The following is a 16,305-nucleotide window of genomic DNA, read 5'->3' as shown; positions in this document are numbered from 1 at the left end:
CAATGACGCCATTGACGAGTACTCAGAAACGCAGAACTCTCAAATAGCCGATTTTGTACCGAATCAAGAATTTATATCCTTGTCAGACCAAGAACTCTCTGATCTTCCAAGAGATTCATTTGTATTAAAACTCATTGAGTTAACCCATGATTCTGAGAATACGATAACTTGGTATCGTACTATCTTGGCGAGCAGAGCGAAATCCATCCAGGGGTGTCCGACTGGAAAACTTTTTACCCGAAAAAGCACAAATAGAAGTTCCTCTACACAAAAATATGCAAAAGACTGCTACCTAATATATATGTTCATTAACGGTGATGATTCGAGCATTGATGATGTTTTCAGAAAAGTTGACCATAATTCAATTAGTGACCAAAGTAAAACTGTGACCCATGATTGTAATATCATCGAAATGAGGGTAACTGTACAAACTCTCCTTGAAAGAGTAGTTCTATTAGAGAAAAACGAAATCGAAACTAAAAGAATTATCAAAAACATTAAAACTGAAAACGACAAATTAAAAACAGAACTTTCGAGCACGAATGAGCGATTAAACCAACACCTAATCAATTGTGAACGTAAATTTACACAGTATGACGCAAACCACAAGCTAAAAAAAACAACAATCCAAAGCTATTGGTGAATTTGACTTTAATTCGTATACAGCTAATGTAAAACGGTTTGACTCCGAACTTGAGCGACATAGTAAATTAAGCGTTAGTCTACAAAAGAATATTAGCGAGTTGAAATGGAATTCAAAACAATCTTATGCCTCTAAAGTAACCCCACCGGGAACCCCAGATAGTCCGCATACTACCGGTATACAGATACACTCTAGTACGAGAAGTGGTCAGTTATCACCTATAGAAATACCAGAAAGTCGATCACCCGTAACTTGTAAACAAAACATAGAAAAAAGATATTCTAACGGTATTAACAATAGTGATAATGTTACATGTTTACCGTACAAGACGCACGAAACGCAAAACGAAGAAAACAGAGACAAAACCAAATACGGAAAACATAACTTATAAAATTCCTGTTCGACTTGAAGGAGTCACTAGCCATGTTGAAACGACAAATGAAAACTTTTTTACGGGTGTTACAAAGAATACAACGGCTAGGTATTACTTGTCAGGAATTGACTCAAAATCTACGCGAGCTGGAATTTTAAGTTACTTAGAAACTAAAAATGTACATGTAACATACTTACGTTTGTTTAGCACAAGGAACAATGATCGTCGGATATCTGCGAAGCTTAACATCGCAGAAAACTGTGCGGAAATTGTTGAAACAGAAAACTTTTGGCCGAAAGGCGTGTATTGTAGAAAATGGTTAAGCAACCGTGAATGGAATCAACGCTTTACGGATGATGCTCATCATGAACCAGACTCATAATAAACAATCAAAATGCAGTGTCAAATATTATTTTCCCTTGTTACTTTGGTTACCTTGTTTCTTATAATGTCTAGTCTAAAACTTTTAGCATGGAATGTAAGAGGTATTATGTCTTCTACTGTATGTTTGAGTAATTTATTAAGAAGTACTGATTGTGATGTTTGTATTATCTCTGAACATAAACTTAAAACCAGATCCTTAAATTATTTGTCAAGTATTGAACAAGGATATAATTGTGTATGTAAAGCTGATTCCTTGCCTAATTTTTATAACGCATATCATGGCAAAGGTGGCATTGCCATCCTGTATAAGAGCACACTTCAATTTTCTATTAATGAAATTCATGATACGAACTCAGAAAGAATTGTTGGTCTTGAGATCAAAACCCCATCTAAAGGGTCATTATTTATTTTTGGTGCATATTTACCATCTGATGAATCTGTAGATAACTATAGAACTGAACTTAATATATTAGATGCATTATATACTCATTATAGTAATTATGGCAATGTTATAATCGCAGGGGATTTAAATGCCAGTTGTCTTGAGAAAGATAAATTATGTTCAAACAAGTACAAATCTGCGGAGCTAATAAAATTTGTTAAAAGATATCAATTGCTATTTTCAGGTGGAAAAATTAAACATAAAGGGCCAGATTATACATTTATTAATAAGACATCAATGATTGATTATATTCTTATGAATGATAGTATATATAGGCAGCTTAAGTCTTATGAAATACTTAGCGAGGGTTCGGTTAGTAGTACATCCGATCATTTACCAATTTTAGCCGAAATAGTGTTGCAACATAATGCTCATAAAATATTGAATTCATTTAGTAAGCTACCAGCATGGCATAAAATAACGGACGATCAAATCGAACTGTATAAACAATTTTTACACGAACCGTTACAAATTCTGATAAAGAAAATGGACTCGGATAATGCAGATATTGATACTTTATACAACGATATGGTGACTATTTTACATGCTGCAGCGGATAAAACAGTCCCCAAGTGCAGTTTTAATTTTTTTACTAAACCGTATTGGACATCTGGTGTTAAGATTGCCCACGAGAAGGAACGAACATTACGAAAAGCCTGGGTTATTGATGGTCGCCCTAGAGGTATGCATTATGATTCATATAAGTTATACAAGAGAGCAAAACATGAATTCTGAAATATACAACAGGCTGCGTATGAACAATATATACAACAAACTAACGATGACATTAATAAGGCAGCTGAATGCGATATCCGTCGTTTTTGGAAACTTATTAAACGTAATAAAGCTGTCTCGTCCAAAATTTATCCTGAAATAATCCAAGATGATAATATATGCAACACTCCCGAGAGCATCGCTAATGCATTTATGGACTACTTTTCGAAACTCTACCAGCCGGACAGTGATGAAATGTATGATAATGACATGAAACAACAGATTGAACTTGATTACAATCAAATATTAAAATCTTGTTTTGAACAAAACGTGTATTTACCAGGTGGTATTATCAAAGAAAGTGAAGTCGATGGTATTATTAAACTTTTGAAGCGTAGAAAAGCTAGTGGCCATGACAAAATTCAACATGAACATCTGTTGTATGGTGGACATACTTTAGTCCGATGCTTAACATCGTTATTCAATCTAGTTGTGAGTAAAGGTCGTATCCCTAATGGATGGAAACTAGATCTCCTTGTTCCATTATTTAAAGGCAACAATAAACCGAAGACTTCACCGGACAGTTACCGACCAATCACGTTACTTCCATGTGTTCTCAAAGTGTTTGAACATGTTATTAAGTCAAGACTGTTGTTATATGTCTTTGATGGAAGTGTCTTTCCGAACCCTCAGCAGCAAGGCTTTCAGAAATATCTCGGATGTCTTACTGCATCCTTTAATTTACATGAAACTATATTTCATAATATTGAATTATTTAGTAAAATTTTTGTAGCATTCCTTGATAGCAGGAAAGCTTTTGATACGGTATGGAGGATAGGTTTAATGTACAAACTGTTTAAACTTGGTGTAAATGGTAAACTATGGTTATTAATTAATGACTGTCATTATAATACGAAAAGTGCAGTTATTGTCAATCAATGTCAATCAAGTTTTTTCCCTGTATTAGAAGGTGTACGACAAGGAGGTGTGCTGTCAGGTTTATTGTATTTAGTATTCATAAATGATTTAATATGTGACCTGGAAAAATTTAATCCAAATACAGGTATTTTCAATATCAATTGTTGTGCACCTGCTCTTGCAGATGACATATCATGTATTGCCACATCTCCAGCATCCTTACAACGTATGCTTAATGTGTGTAACCAATATTCAAAGAAATGGCGTTTTCGCTTCAATGCAAATAAGTCGTGTATCATTCAATTTTCTGTGAATACGAGAGAGATCAATGTCAATTTTCCATGGTTTATTGGTAATGAACGTATTCCGATAGCAAATAACTATCTACACTTAGGTATAGAACTAAACTATCGATTTAAATCAAATCAAAGAACTGAAAGTTCCTGCAGAAAAGGCAGAAACGCATACTTTGCGTTGAATGGCATAAAGACAAATGCAACAAACCCGTGTGTATTACTCAAACTATATAAAACTGTGATACTACCCAGTGTTTTATACGGATGTGAGATGTGGAATAACATGAAATCTTATGATAAAGCTACTTTAAACCGGTTTCAACATTTTATAGTGAAACATATTCTAAACTTGAAAACATCGACTCGATCTGATATGTGCGAAAGTATTCTTGGTATTCATCCAATAACAGGATATATAGACAAAAGAAAACTTATTTTCCTACAAAAACTGTGCACTTTAGACATTTCCTCTCTTTCTAAGAGAATATTTCTCACCAGATTGTTTACTTTCTTTATAGACTCTCAAAGGAAACACTACGGATTTATTCCTGATATCGTTGACATTTTAAAACAGTATGGACTTATGAGTTACCTTCTTGACTATATTGAAAATGGAACATTTCCAACAAAACAAATTTGGAAGTCTATTGTTTATAGCGCTGTCGATAGTATACAGTTAAACAATTGGTTAAACCGTGTTATTTCAGATGACAGCTTCACACGTTTCAGGAATATTCATACGTCAGTGACAATTACAGAATTTTGGAAACACTCAAATTCTTTTAATGAGATTAAAAATTCTTTTTTAATCACTAAATTAGTAACTGAAATACCAAATACAACAAGTAATATATGTGATATATGTACAAGGAATTTTAAAGATTTTTATGTACACGCTTGTTGCAATTGTCCAAGTACTAATGCACAGCGAGACGTCTGGTGGGACATTTTAAGTGACAATTTTCCAGTGCAGCTTTACTGTGAATTAAACATATATGACGACGAAATCCTGTTTCAAATGTTACTCGGTCGAAAACCACTGACAAATTTTTCAAGCATAGATGAATCGGTTCAATTTTATCAAACTGTGTCATGCACATGTTATTCAGTGTGTAGCAGAATATAGTCGATCTCTTAGACAGTGTTATTAGATGTGTCAATACACGATGTGTCAATACATGATGAGTCACTGCAGTTATACTTTAAATATGGCTTTTATAGATTATTTATATATCATCTTTTGTGTATTTACCTTATACTTTGCTCTTATACTAATAATTTGTAACGTTTGCTTATATTCATTAATTGTATGTTCATTGAATCTCATTTATGAGGAATTAAAGATATGAATGAATGAATGAGCAAGTTGTTTTTTATGAAAACATAGAAATAAACAATTAAGAATTTATAACGTATAATAATAATATCACTTTTAATGTTTATATGTTTACATGTAATCACCTTTAATAACTTTTTTTCACTAATTAGAAATTATCTAAACTTGAAGATGAAATATCTGTGTCGTTTCTTTAATTATGGCACCCTCAACGGAGTTGGGGTGACGTATTGTTATTCTCCGTTTCTTTTTATTTTTTTATGGCACCCTCAACGGAGTTGGGGTGACATATTGTTATTGTTCGTTTCTTTTTTTCTTATTATTAAGTCACCAAAACGGAGTTTTTGGCGACTTATTGTTTTTGTATCGTTTCTTATTATTATTATTCTTATTCTTCTCTTTCTGACCCCTTAAACTGTCCTACCATTTTTTGGGAAGCAGTACAGGATGGAAAATTTATATTTATTCTGGGTATAGGTCTGCATCATGGGGGTTGCAGAACCCAATGTCCATGATACCAGGGTGTCATCTTGGCATAATTAGGGGGGCTCAAAGATGGGTGGGGTCAATTTTTTTTTGCATTTCATCAATTTTCTGCTGTAAATAGAGTAGATGGTATTATATTTTCTTTTATGAATATTTAGAGACACATGTCAGCTTCAACTTGGAACTAATTTTTTTTCAGTAGGGGGTCTCCTTGTCATAATTTTAGGGGGGTGAATTTTTATGGAACATTCCAGAACATCAATGTCAAATTAGTTCTAGAGACATTAAATGGTACATGATTGTATATAATTATGGAGGGAACACATTACAGTGGGGGTTGGACTTTGGAATATTCAAAATGGCCCCCGTTACCATGGAAACAGCAAAAATATGAAAAACTTCAAAATGCTTCAAAATTATTGAAACTTATAGCAAATGTTGCCTAATGTATGTAGACTATACTTTTGAGTTTGGAATTTTCAAAATGGCCGCCGTTGCCATGGAAACAGCAAAAATGTCCAAAAATTTCAAAATGCTTCAAAATTGATGAAACTTAAAACAAATGTTGCCTACCATATGTGGACATTACTTTTGACCTCAAAATTTCCAAAATGGCCGCCGTAACCATGGAAACGGCAAAAATGTTAAAATATCAAAATCCATTCGATTTAATGAAACTTTACACATAGGTAATTTGGCATCATTGATACCGCAGAACAAACGATTTGGGGTCCGTTTTGGTGACTTTTGTGTTAGCATCCTAACACAGGATTACTTGTTATTATTATTATTATTATTTTTATTCTTCCACACTTTTTTGTCCATTCTATTTCTCGGAATTGGCTTGAACAATATTGATGGAACTATACCATAATGTAGACCACCACATTCTATAGTGCAGTGGGGTATGGCACCATCAAGATGGCTGCCGTTGCCATGGAAACGAAACAAATGTGAAAAAATCCTGTTTTTTGTTTTGGTGAACTGTTTTGATATGCTTAAACTCAGAACCATTATATTTTGATACAATGTAGGTGCCGGCCATATACAGATGTTGGATGATTTTGGCACTCATTGGAACTACTATGTTGCCATGGAAACTATACCAAAAATTTCAAAAATATCAAAATGCTCCAAAATTCATGAAACTTCACAGTAACGATGAGCAACATTGGAAGATGTGGAATTTGGCGTTGGAATTTCCAAAATATCTGTTGTTACCATGGAAACAATGCAAAAAGGTCAAAAATTTCAAAAAAAATAAAAATGCTGTAAACTGGATGAAACTTTACAGGAATGGTCACTGGCATAAGCAAAGTTGACATTTGAAGTTGGAATTTTCAAAATGGCCGCCGTAACCATGGAAACAGTAAAAATGTCAAAACTTCAAAATGCTCCAAACTTAATGAAACTTGACAAATATGATAATTTGAATGTGTAGATGTACACTTTGACTTTGGAATTTTCTAGATTGCTGCCGCTCGCCTGGCAATGTGGGAAGGGTGCCATCCGCTATTGCTTGCAATGGCAAATCTAGTTTATTTTTATTTTTCTTTCACACTTTTTTGTCCACTCTGGATCTCAGAATTGAATGGACCCAAGTTGATGGAGCTATATCATAATGTGAAGCACCATGTGAAGATTTGCTTTTTGTGTTGGCACTTTCAAGATGGCCGCCGTTACCATGGAAACAGCAAAAATCCTAAAATTCTCAATGTCTTCCAAACTGGATGAAACTTCACAGAAATGGTAACTAGCATGTGCAAAATTGCATTTTGAAGTTGGAATTTTCAAAATGGCTGCCGTTACCATGGAAACAGCAAAAATATCAAAAAGTATAACTTTTTCGTTATAAGACCAAACTGGATGAAACTTAATGAAAATGTTACCCAGTATGCCAAGATGTCAATACAATATTTGGTTAGTCAAAAATGGCCGCCGTTGTCATGGAAACTGGCAGCATAAATGTAAAAAAAAATTGAAATGCTGCAAACTAGATGAAACTTTACAGAAATAATATCTGGCATGGGCAAAAATGTTTTTTGAAGTTGGAATTATCAAAATGGCCGCCGTAACCATGGAAACAACAAAAATGTCCGAAATTTCAAAATGCTTCAAACTTAATAAAACTTTACAAAAATAATAATTTGCATCTGTAGATTCAACCTTTGACTTTGGAATTTTCTAAATGGCTGCCGCTCGCCTGGCAATTTGGGAAGGGTGCCATCCGCTATTGCTTGCAATGGCAAATCTAGTTAGTTTTACTTTTAAATTCAGATTAAATAATCTGTATGAAAACAGACTATCTGATCTTTGGTCGGGTTATGGTCTCTTTTATACATTCCCCATTTCCATTCTCAATTTTATTAAACATTGACATTGAAATTTGATCTATCAATATCAATCTCGCTTCTGGTGACAAGTCTATCATCTTTTAGAAACAAAAAATTGATTTTAGATATAGATCATACTTTCTATATCTTTGTCATAATTTGCCGATACATGTATACTACAGGATCATATACCAATATCTATATAGTTATTTTAAAGAAGGCGAAGTTTATTTATTGGCCTATCAAAACTAAGAAAAAAACCTCAGTCTTGGATTTTATTGTGGCTAGGAAATCAATAAATATATTTATCGAAAATATGTATACATTACAAGGACATGTTTGTAAAAGCGTTCTCTCATTTGGTCAAATTACTTCGATATGACATTGTTGCCTCTATATTCTAGATGGACTCAAAAGATAAAATCAACAAGCGATAAAGTCTTTTCCATTTAGCCTACCTTAACATGCTTAAGGAGGCTCGAGGGTATAAAAATTTCAAATTTTTTTAATTTTTTTTATTACTTATTTTATTTATAACTTTATTAGTTGTTACTTTATCATATGACATTTATGGTACAAAAATCATTCAAAACAATCAATACGTTTTGACCCCAGATGACTTTTAAAATGTATATATCATTGAAAAAGCTCGAAATTATCTCCCTTTGGTGCAAAAATGCCATTTTTTGGCATTATAATTGAAATATCTTTTTAACTCATCGGTGACCTATATTTATTATTATCGTTTTCAAATAAGCTGTACTTAAACTAAACTATTGTAAAATTTTAGCGATTTCTGTAATTAAGTTCTTTTTTATTTCGATATTACCTCTTTTTCTCCTATTAGTTCAATAGATGTTTTATTTTCTGAAAAAAAAAGTGCCTTTACAAAAATGTATGCTTCCTTCGAAGGCAGATTGTGAGCGTAAATGAACGGTGACCTCATTTTTTTATTTTATTTTTCTATTAAGTATAGATAAAGTTCATTTATAGAAAAATATAGCGAAATCCTATATTAAGAAAAAAAATGATTTAGACCCGCGAGCCCCCTTAAGGAGGATTTTAAAGAATGTGTCACTCTGTCTCAAACACTCAGGTTTTTAATCTTTTACTCCAAAACTCTTTTAGCAAAGCTATTTAACAAGGTACGAACTCCACGAACAACCATTACAATGTTTTAGTAGTAGATTTTCGCATAATGTGTTACTTAGTATTATCCCACATTTTGAGTGGTAAATAGTCTTTTAAAGCAAGAAGGGGCTTCTCGGTAGGAGTCTTTTCCGTGGAAGTTTTAGAACGAGTAAAACTAGAATGGTGTAAAATACTTCCTTCTATTGACATTTTAGTTGATGAAAAAAAATTTGTTTGCCACTTAGGTTTCAAAACTACTTCATCAACTTTTTCTGAGGCGGCCGATTCTGCAGGTACAAATTTGGTTTTTAGATTTTCATGTTCAGACGATTTTGATACCGTCGCCGTACTCATTGGTAATTGATTTTCTCTTAGATCTTTATTTGTAGGTAGATCTTTTGTATATTTTGGTTTCGGTAACACCAGGTTTTCAGCTGCCTTTTTGTCTTTAACAGAAGCATGTACAATTCGAGATCCACATACATTTTGTTTCTTTTCATGGTATTCTGCACATTGATAATTGATGTCACATTTTTTTTCAGATGTTTCATTTTTCTTTTCATCAGAAAATACACCAGTGTCTTGGAATATTGGAAATTTGTTACTTCTAGACATATCGCAGTTGTCTGATACGAGGAAATGAGAAGTTTGTATCAACTTTGGTATCGACGAACCCTTTAAATTATCGTCCTTGTCTAGAATGTCAGTTTTGTAGACCATATTAGGTGCATGATTTATAAAATTACTTGTATCTGTAAGACCTTTCTTAAATGTTGTGTCATGCAAATCATTATGACACGAATTCGGTTTTCCTTTGTTTTCATTTGTTGAAGTTGGCATGTTGATTCGCCGAAGCAAACTGCCGTTCTCAGCCAATTCAGCCCTAGGTCCATGCTGACCAAATCCAATGACAACATTTACATCTCTATTCCAGGATAATGCCCTTCTCACTCGTTGGTAAAATCGAATCTCAACCTTTGCACCAACATCAATATTAAAACCTTGTAGACTTACTTCTACTTTAGTACCATTCAACAAGACCTTTCCTTTAAACAAAAGACAATCGTTTTTATCTACATTGTCCGCTTTGACCAAAAAGGGAAAGTTTCCGGATTTACTTATATAGAGCAAAATCTTGTCCATACGGCGAGCAGTATATGGGAGTTCCTTCACCAACTCATCCCATGATTGTAGACTTTTATAAAGGACCGACGAAGGACAAATACGATCTTTTAAAGATTCTTTTACCTTGAGTGGCCAATGGATAGCTACAAAAATTAAATGTTCATCGAGAGTTGAAGTAATTGCTGGACAATCTCGGGCTTGTTTTTCAAACAGACGTCGACTTTCATCCAGCAAAACATCTGGTCTTACAGTACATTGTTTAGATGATGAAAGTAGCTTTAAAGATGCAATCAGAAATTGTCTTCTTTGTCGTTGGTTAAAATCAAATCTTTTTGATTCTTGGTGTTTAATGTCTTCATTATTGATGTTGATATTTGACGACAGTGCTCCAGGTAATGAAAAAATATGTAGTAGCCGTCTAGGAAGTGTTGATTGAAGACTGGATGAAGAATCAGACAAAAAAGAATAGAATTGTCGTTTGAATTTTTCTAGTTGTTCTTTGGACATAGTATATCCTTTGGAATAATTTAAAGGGTGCTTATTCATTGCATACACCTCTTTTTCCATCGATTCAACGGCAGCATCAAAACACACAGGGAGTTCTTGTAAATATTCTATGCTTTCAAGTTTTATTGGAACCTGCAGCTCAGATGGCATACCGAATAGTAAGTTCGAAATAGATCCAATACCTTGAACTTCTTTTAACACTTTAAAAAGATCAATAATTATTCGAATTTCGCTTTCATATCCTGTTGATGACGGTGGTAAAGTAGTTTCGGTTCCAGATAGTGTTTGTACTTTTCTGAAGAAACTAAGTGCTTTTTGCACTAGATTAACAGCGTCATTTGCATCATCAATCGATAATTCAGAGTATTTTTTGTTCGCAATAAGTGCATGAAATTCGGATTGAAATAAATACCCTTTTGTGTGAAGAAAGAAAGGATTATCCCTTTTTTCGTAGACAATTATAGCTTCATCAATAGCAGAATGAGCTTGTTTCCAATTTCCTTGTTCTCCGTAAAATCTGGCTAATTGATGTGTTACTCCAATATCGTGTGTAATATCATATGCGGTATGGAACAACTCTATGCATAATTCCAAATCTTTTTGTTCATACACCTCCATGATAAGAGGAGAGAATGTTTTTGATTTTCCTTTATAATAATCCCTCTTTTTCATAATATTTCCTACAATTTGTAGTAACATTTTATAAGGAACAGATTCCCTATGAGTCTTAGAAAAACATTTAGACTTAAGAAAAGACGCGGCAATTTCCCCTATGACATATGCATGCCCAGAACTTGCATCTCGTTCGTATTCAATTACGGCTGCCAAAACAGGCTTTGCTAAAAGGTAATTTGATATTCGAACAGCGGGAAAGGTACCACCTATTCCTCTTCTTTTCTCGCTGGTAATAAGTATTTTCATTGCATGTGATAACCGATTTACCCACTGCCCTTTTGTTTCCATAATAGGATCAAAACACACAACTGGAACAAGTTCAAAACTAAGGTCATAGGCATTAATGAATGCTAAATATTTAAGCATTGTTCTCTGATCAACGTTAGTAGATTCATCGCGTACAAACTCTAATACCGAGTTTTCAATAGCCCTCTTGTCAAAATTTACTTTCATTATGTTGAAGGCTAATAGGGTCTTCGGGTCGCAACCGCTTTTCTTTTTATGTTTATCTAGTAGGTTCTTATATTTTTTTTTGAACCAGTCGTGTTCCTTGTTCGATAAATACTGTTGCAGCATCGCATAATTTTTAGGTTTTTCTAAAGGAAGTTCTGACACACGCATGCATATAAGAAGAACACAAAATACATCACAATTATATTTTCGGCTTTCACTTCCTAGATCGTCGTAGAGCTGTTTTACTAGTTTTTCGTCAAAGGTATCTATCAACAAAAGCACTGGGTTTGCTTCTTCATGATTTTCTTCATAATTATGCAAACGGCATATCTGCTCACTGGTTTGTTTGGTTATGTTTTTTACAACACAGCACCTATACATCATTCTACTGTTCCACAGCATTTGACGTGCTGTAGTACTTCCACCGGACCCTGGTTGGTGATAAATTGTAACACGTTTAATGGAATCATCATTGTCATCAGTTAGACCTTCTAATGCTGCCACAACTGTAGCATTTAAATCAGGATGAATGTCTCTTTCAAGTACCTGCTTTGAAAAATGAAAGTTCGGCCATGAAACCATCCCTCCACGATAGTAATCTTCAGCAACTTGTCGCTCCATTTCAATTCTTTTCTTCTCTGGTAAATATTGAATATCTGTACAATGATTACATCCAAGAATTTCCAACTCTGACAATTCATTTTTTAATTTTTGATGAAGCGCGCATGGTACACCACTTGATCTTGGCAGCTCAACTCCTTGAACTGTTTTAATATTGTCTGTAATTTTGTTTACGCATTCGTTGATTTGAGACCACGGCAAACCAACTAAAAACATATCATCAATATTGCAATTTGGTGGAAATGCATTTCTTTTCTGAAGAGTGCTTCTAAACAAATCTGCGATAGATTCATTTGAACAAATGACTAAACATTGATTTCGAAATTTTAGAAATATTTCTGCTGCACCCTCTGTCAGAACTTCGTTTTGGTCATTAAAGAGTGTTATAATAACTCTGCTCTTATCTTTTTGAGTTTTCTCGCTGTAAAACTCCAGAGATTTTCTGAAACTGTCGCCTTGGTCAAATCTCCAAACACTTGGGTCTTCTTTTTTCAACTCGTTACAATATATCCAGTTTGGAATTGAGGAATCCCTTAAATTATCAAACGTTTGTCTCAATAATGTGGTCTCAGTTTTACAGTCATCAAAATCATTAACACTATTTGTGTAAAATGCCAGGTTATGTTCATTCTCAAGAAACACCTGTATACTGTTGATTTCATCTCGAGCATTGAAATCAAATATTGCATTCCATGGAACATGTGCAATAAAATTGGCCTCCTTGAAGGATTCTTCTACAATACTGCCTAATGCTAATAGTGGAAACTTTGAGCGATCAATTTTATCACCACCGTTACACAAAAAGTCTTTGAGTTTTTTGTTCAAATTTGTTCTTTTGCCTTTTCCTTTGTGTTTTTCCGCTTCTTTCCTTTTCTCCTGTAACGCAAATTTATCACTTTGCAAAAACTGTTCTACATTAAAAGAATCAGCAATACAGATACCATTATTATATCGAAACAAGTTATTTAGTTGTCCACCTGACGCAGTTGACTTTACAAAAAAAGCCTGTTCATTAACAATTCTGCTACATGGTACAACATCTACTTCAATCACATACATTGTTTCACTAGAAGCACAAAGTACTTCAACGAATTGTGGAGGCCGTATGCAACTCAGTGCGGTCGAATGTTGATGACATGGGAATGATGTCATTATGCAATCAGTGATTTTCGTTTCTAGTAAATCTTTGTTCTCTTGTGAAAGATACGTTCCCTGAATAATACCATTTGATGATACGCCAATATGAATTGTTCCATTCATACGTTCGTTTAAACATGCACATCCAAATTTTATGATCTCTTTGCTTATCAAACTAGTGTTTCTGAAAGTATTAACCGAACCTTCTTCAATTAGGAAATAGTGATGAAAAGGCGACAATAAATTCCCGGGTCTTCTTATTGAGTCTGGAAGTTTAGCATTTTTTAAGTACTTAAAGAATGTTGACGAGGAATCGCGATCAAATTTCCTAAAATGACAAACCTGTACATTGCCATTTTCCGTTGTCGTTTGACATTTTGGTAGTGTGTCATCTTTGTCCTTTCTAGTACCACTACTATATCCTTCTTTTATCTTTTGCCATTCTGATAAAACTTTTTTCCTTTCACCAAATAGAGGAAGGAATTCTTTTAGTTCATCTTCTAACATGTCATTAAACACATGACCATCAATTCTCTCGGCCTTAAACTTTGCCACCACTGATTGATCTGTATCTGAGTCGTGTTTCGACAATACTTCTTCTAACCAAATAGCTAAGTCATCAATTGTTATTGATGAAGGATCAAATGATGTTACAAACTCTTTTTCGCAAGTTTCTGTAATTAAACAAGTACATTTATGGACAAGGATAAAAAGTACAGATAGAAAATATTTTTCATTTTCAAGGCAGCATATAAATACGATTCATGAAGTTAGTATACACAGGTGATCAGACTCTTTTTCAGACAAGTGTAGATATTTGCTTTGTATGTGATATAGAAGTATGTTTGTCACAGTAAAACGTTGGGTCTCATAACGAATTAACAGAAATAAAATAACCAAAAGTAAAACTCGGATTTAAAAAAAACCCAATGTAAACTGTTTAAATTTTGGAGAGAGGTTCATTTGATAAAATTACAAATTTCTTAACCCGTAAAACTCTGTAAAGTGAAGAATTACAAACAATTCTAAAGTAAAGACTGATAAGGAAATTTATTTCCATTTTTCGTTCAATTAAATTTATTAAAAAAACAAGATTTGAGCAAATCTGCTTTATTTGATAATAATATAGTTCTGTAATACTACGTTCAATCTTATCTGAAGTAATACCTTCGTCATCACTATTCATCTCTGAAGATACATCACCGTCATTTTCTAAAGATACTGGTTTGCCTGAACTGTTTGAGTTTGATATTCCTTTGACAATTTTGACTCGCGAACTTTTTACATGTTTTTTCGAACATTTCCTGAAAAAGGGAATGATTAATTAGCATGTTTCTGAATAAAGTAAAAACAAATAAACTTTTTTTACGTGTTTGTTTTGCATTCCATGGAAGTAAAAGAAAAGTGAAGAACACCAAAGGGACATTCAAACGGTTTGAAAATACACTGACAAAGTCACAGAAGAAAAGATTAAACAGGCAAACAACAGCATACAAAACAACATAATAAACTTAAAAAATGGAATGATCTCAGGTGCTACGGAAGAGTAAAAATATACTGCTCCTCATGTGGCCTAATTGGAATTATTGTAAGCGTTAATCTTTAATTTGTTAACACCAAGGCCCTTAAAAAGCAACACAAGTAGGTACAAAACGTACTTTATACTTCACCACTAATTAGTATTTTTTTTTTTATTAATTTTTTTTCTTTTTTATTTTTTTATCCCTTTTTGATATACTATATATAATATATCCCAAACTATGATAATAGAAGGTTAAACCATTTCAGTGATTTTGTTGACTGTTGTTACCTCATTAAACAGATAGTTATAAAATTATCGTATGTAACCATGAAGCCTATGTAGTTTTTATTAAGGAATTTAGGATAATTAAGTTTAAAAAAACACATGCCAATCAAGAAGCATGTTACTTAGGTTTTAATACCATCAGTATAGGTGTGGTTTTTAGGTAAAATGACATCTTTCTTATTTTCAAAACTCTAAAACTTATATACTAGTAAGATAAGATATATATATCTTTGTTTTATTGTGGCTGTTGTCATGTCATTTAACAAGAAATTTATTTTAACAGTTAAGATAACAAAAATAAAAAGTAGAGGTTATTTGGTCGAGTATGGTTTAGACCATAAAAAATCAAGTCGAGTACAGGTACAGAATGGGTTAAGACTGTTTCAGACAGGTCGCGTAATAGTACAGACTATTTTCAAAGGCAAAGATAAGGGTCAAGTACAAATCAATATAGTCGAATATGGTTAAGACTTGGGTCGAGTAATGTCGAGTAAAATTCAAACCAATTCAGCTGGTTGAGTAAAACGCAGTACAGTCTAGTGCAGATATAGGCTATAATACCAAATTTAAGAAACTGATTCAATGTTTTTGAAAATCTTTGCAACAAACTAATGGGAGTCAGGGAAGGGTGAAGTATTAGACAGAGATAAAAGAGTATCTATCACTACTCACAACAGTTGATTAAAGAATTCTAAAAAAAAATGCACAAATCCTGTATCATTAAGGCTTCCTTATTTACATGATCATACTTTTACAACATTTAATGTAATGCATGTTTATTCGAATTTTTAAAAAATTAATTATCTTAAGGTGCACATACGTTGTTGTATTTCGCTCCTGCTCTTTAATAAGAACATTTTTGAAAACTTGACCGATGACGTTCGCAAGAAATTCTTTATCTAGGATGCTGTCTAACCATTTCTC

At 33.3% G+C, this 16,305-nt stretch overlaps 1 protein-coding gene across 1 annotated transcript; it reads right to left on the bottom strand.

Moving 5' to 3' along the window:
• Window positions 1–11,356: 11,356 nt before the first annotated feature.
• On the bottom strand, window positions 11,357–14,760 carry LOC143077039 (sterile alpha motif domain-containing protein 9-like). The gene is made up of 5 exons (XM_076252926.1): window positions 14,742–14,760; window positions 13,985–14,248; window positions 13,661–13,780; window positions 11,631–12,454; window positions 11,357–11,368 (listed from the first exon to the last, which is right to left on the bottom strand). The coding sequence occupies exons 1-5, from the start codon at window positions 14,758–14,760 to the stop codon at window positions 11,357–11,359; spliced, it is 1,239 nt and encodes a 412-aa protein (XP_076109041.1).
• Window positions 14,761–16,305: the final 1,545 nt, after the last annotated feature.

This window comes from Mytilus galloprovincialis, chromosome 5 (assembly GCF_965363235.1).
Source record: "Mytilus galloprovincialis chromosome 5, xbMytGall1.hap1.1, whole genome shotgun sequence".
Lineage (NCBI taxonomy): Eukaryota > Metazoa > Mollusca > Bivalvia > Mytilida > Mytilidae > Mytilus > Mytilus galloprovincialis.
This window is presented reverse-complemented; position numbering and strand designations above follow the sequence as displayed.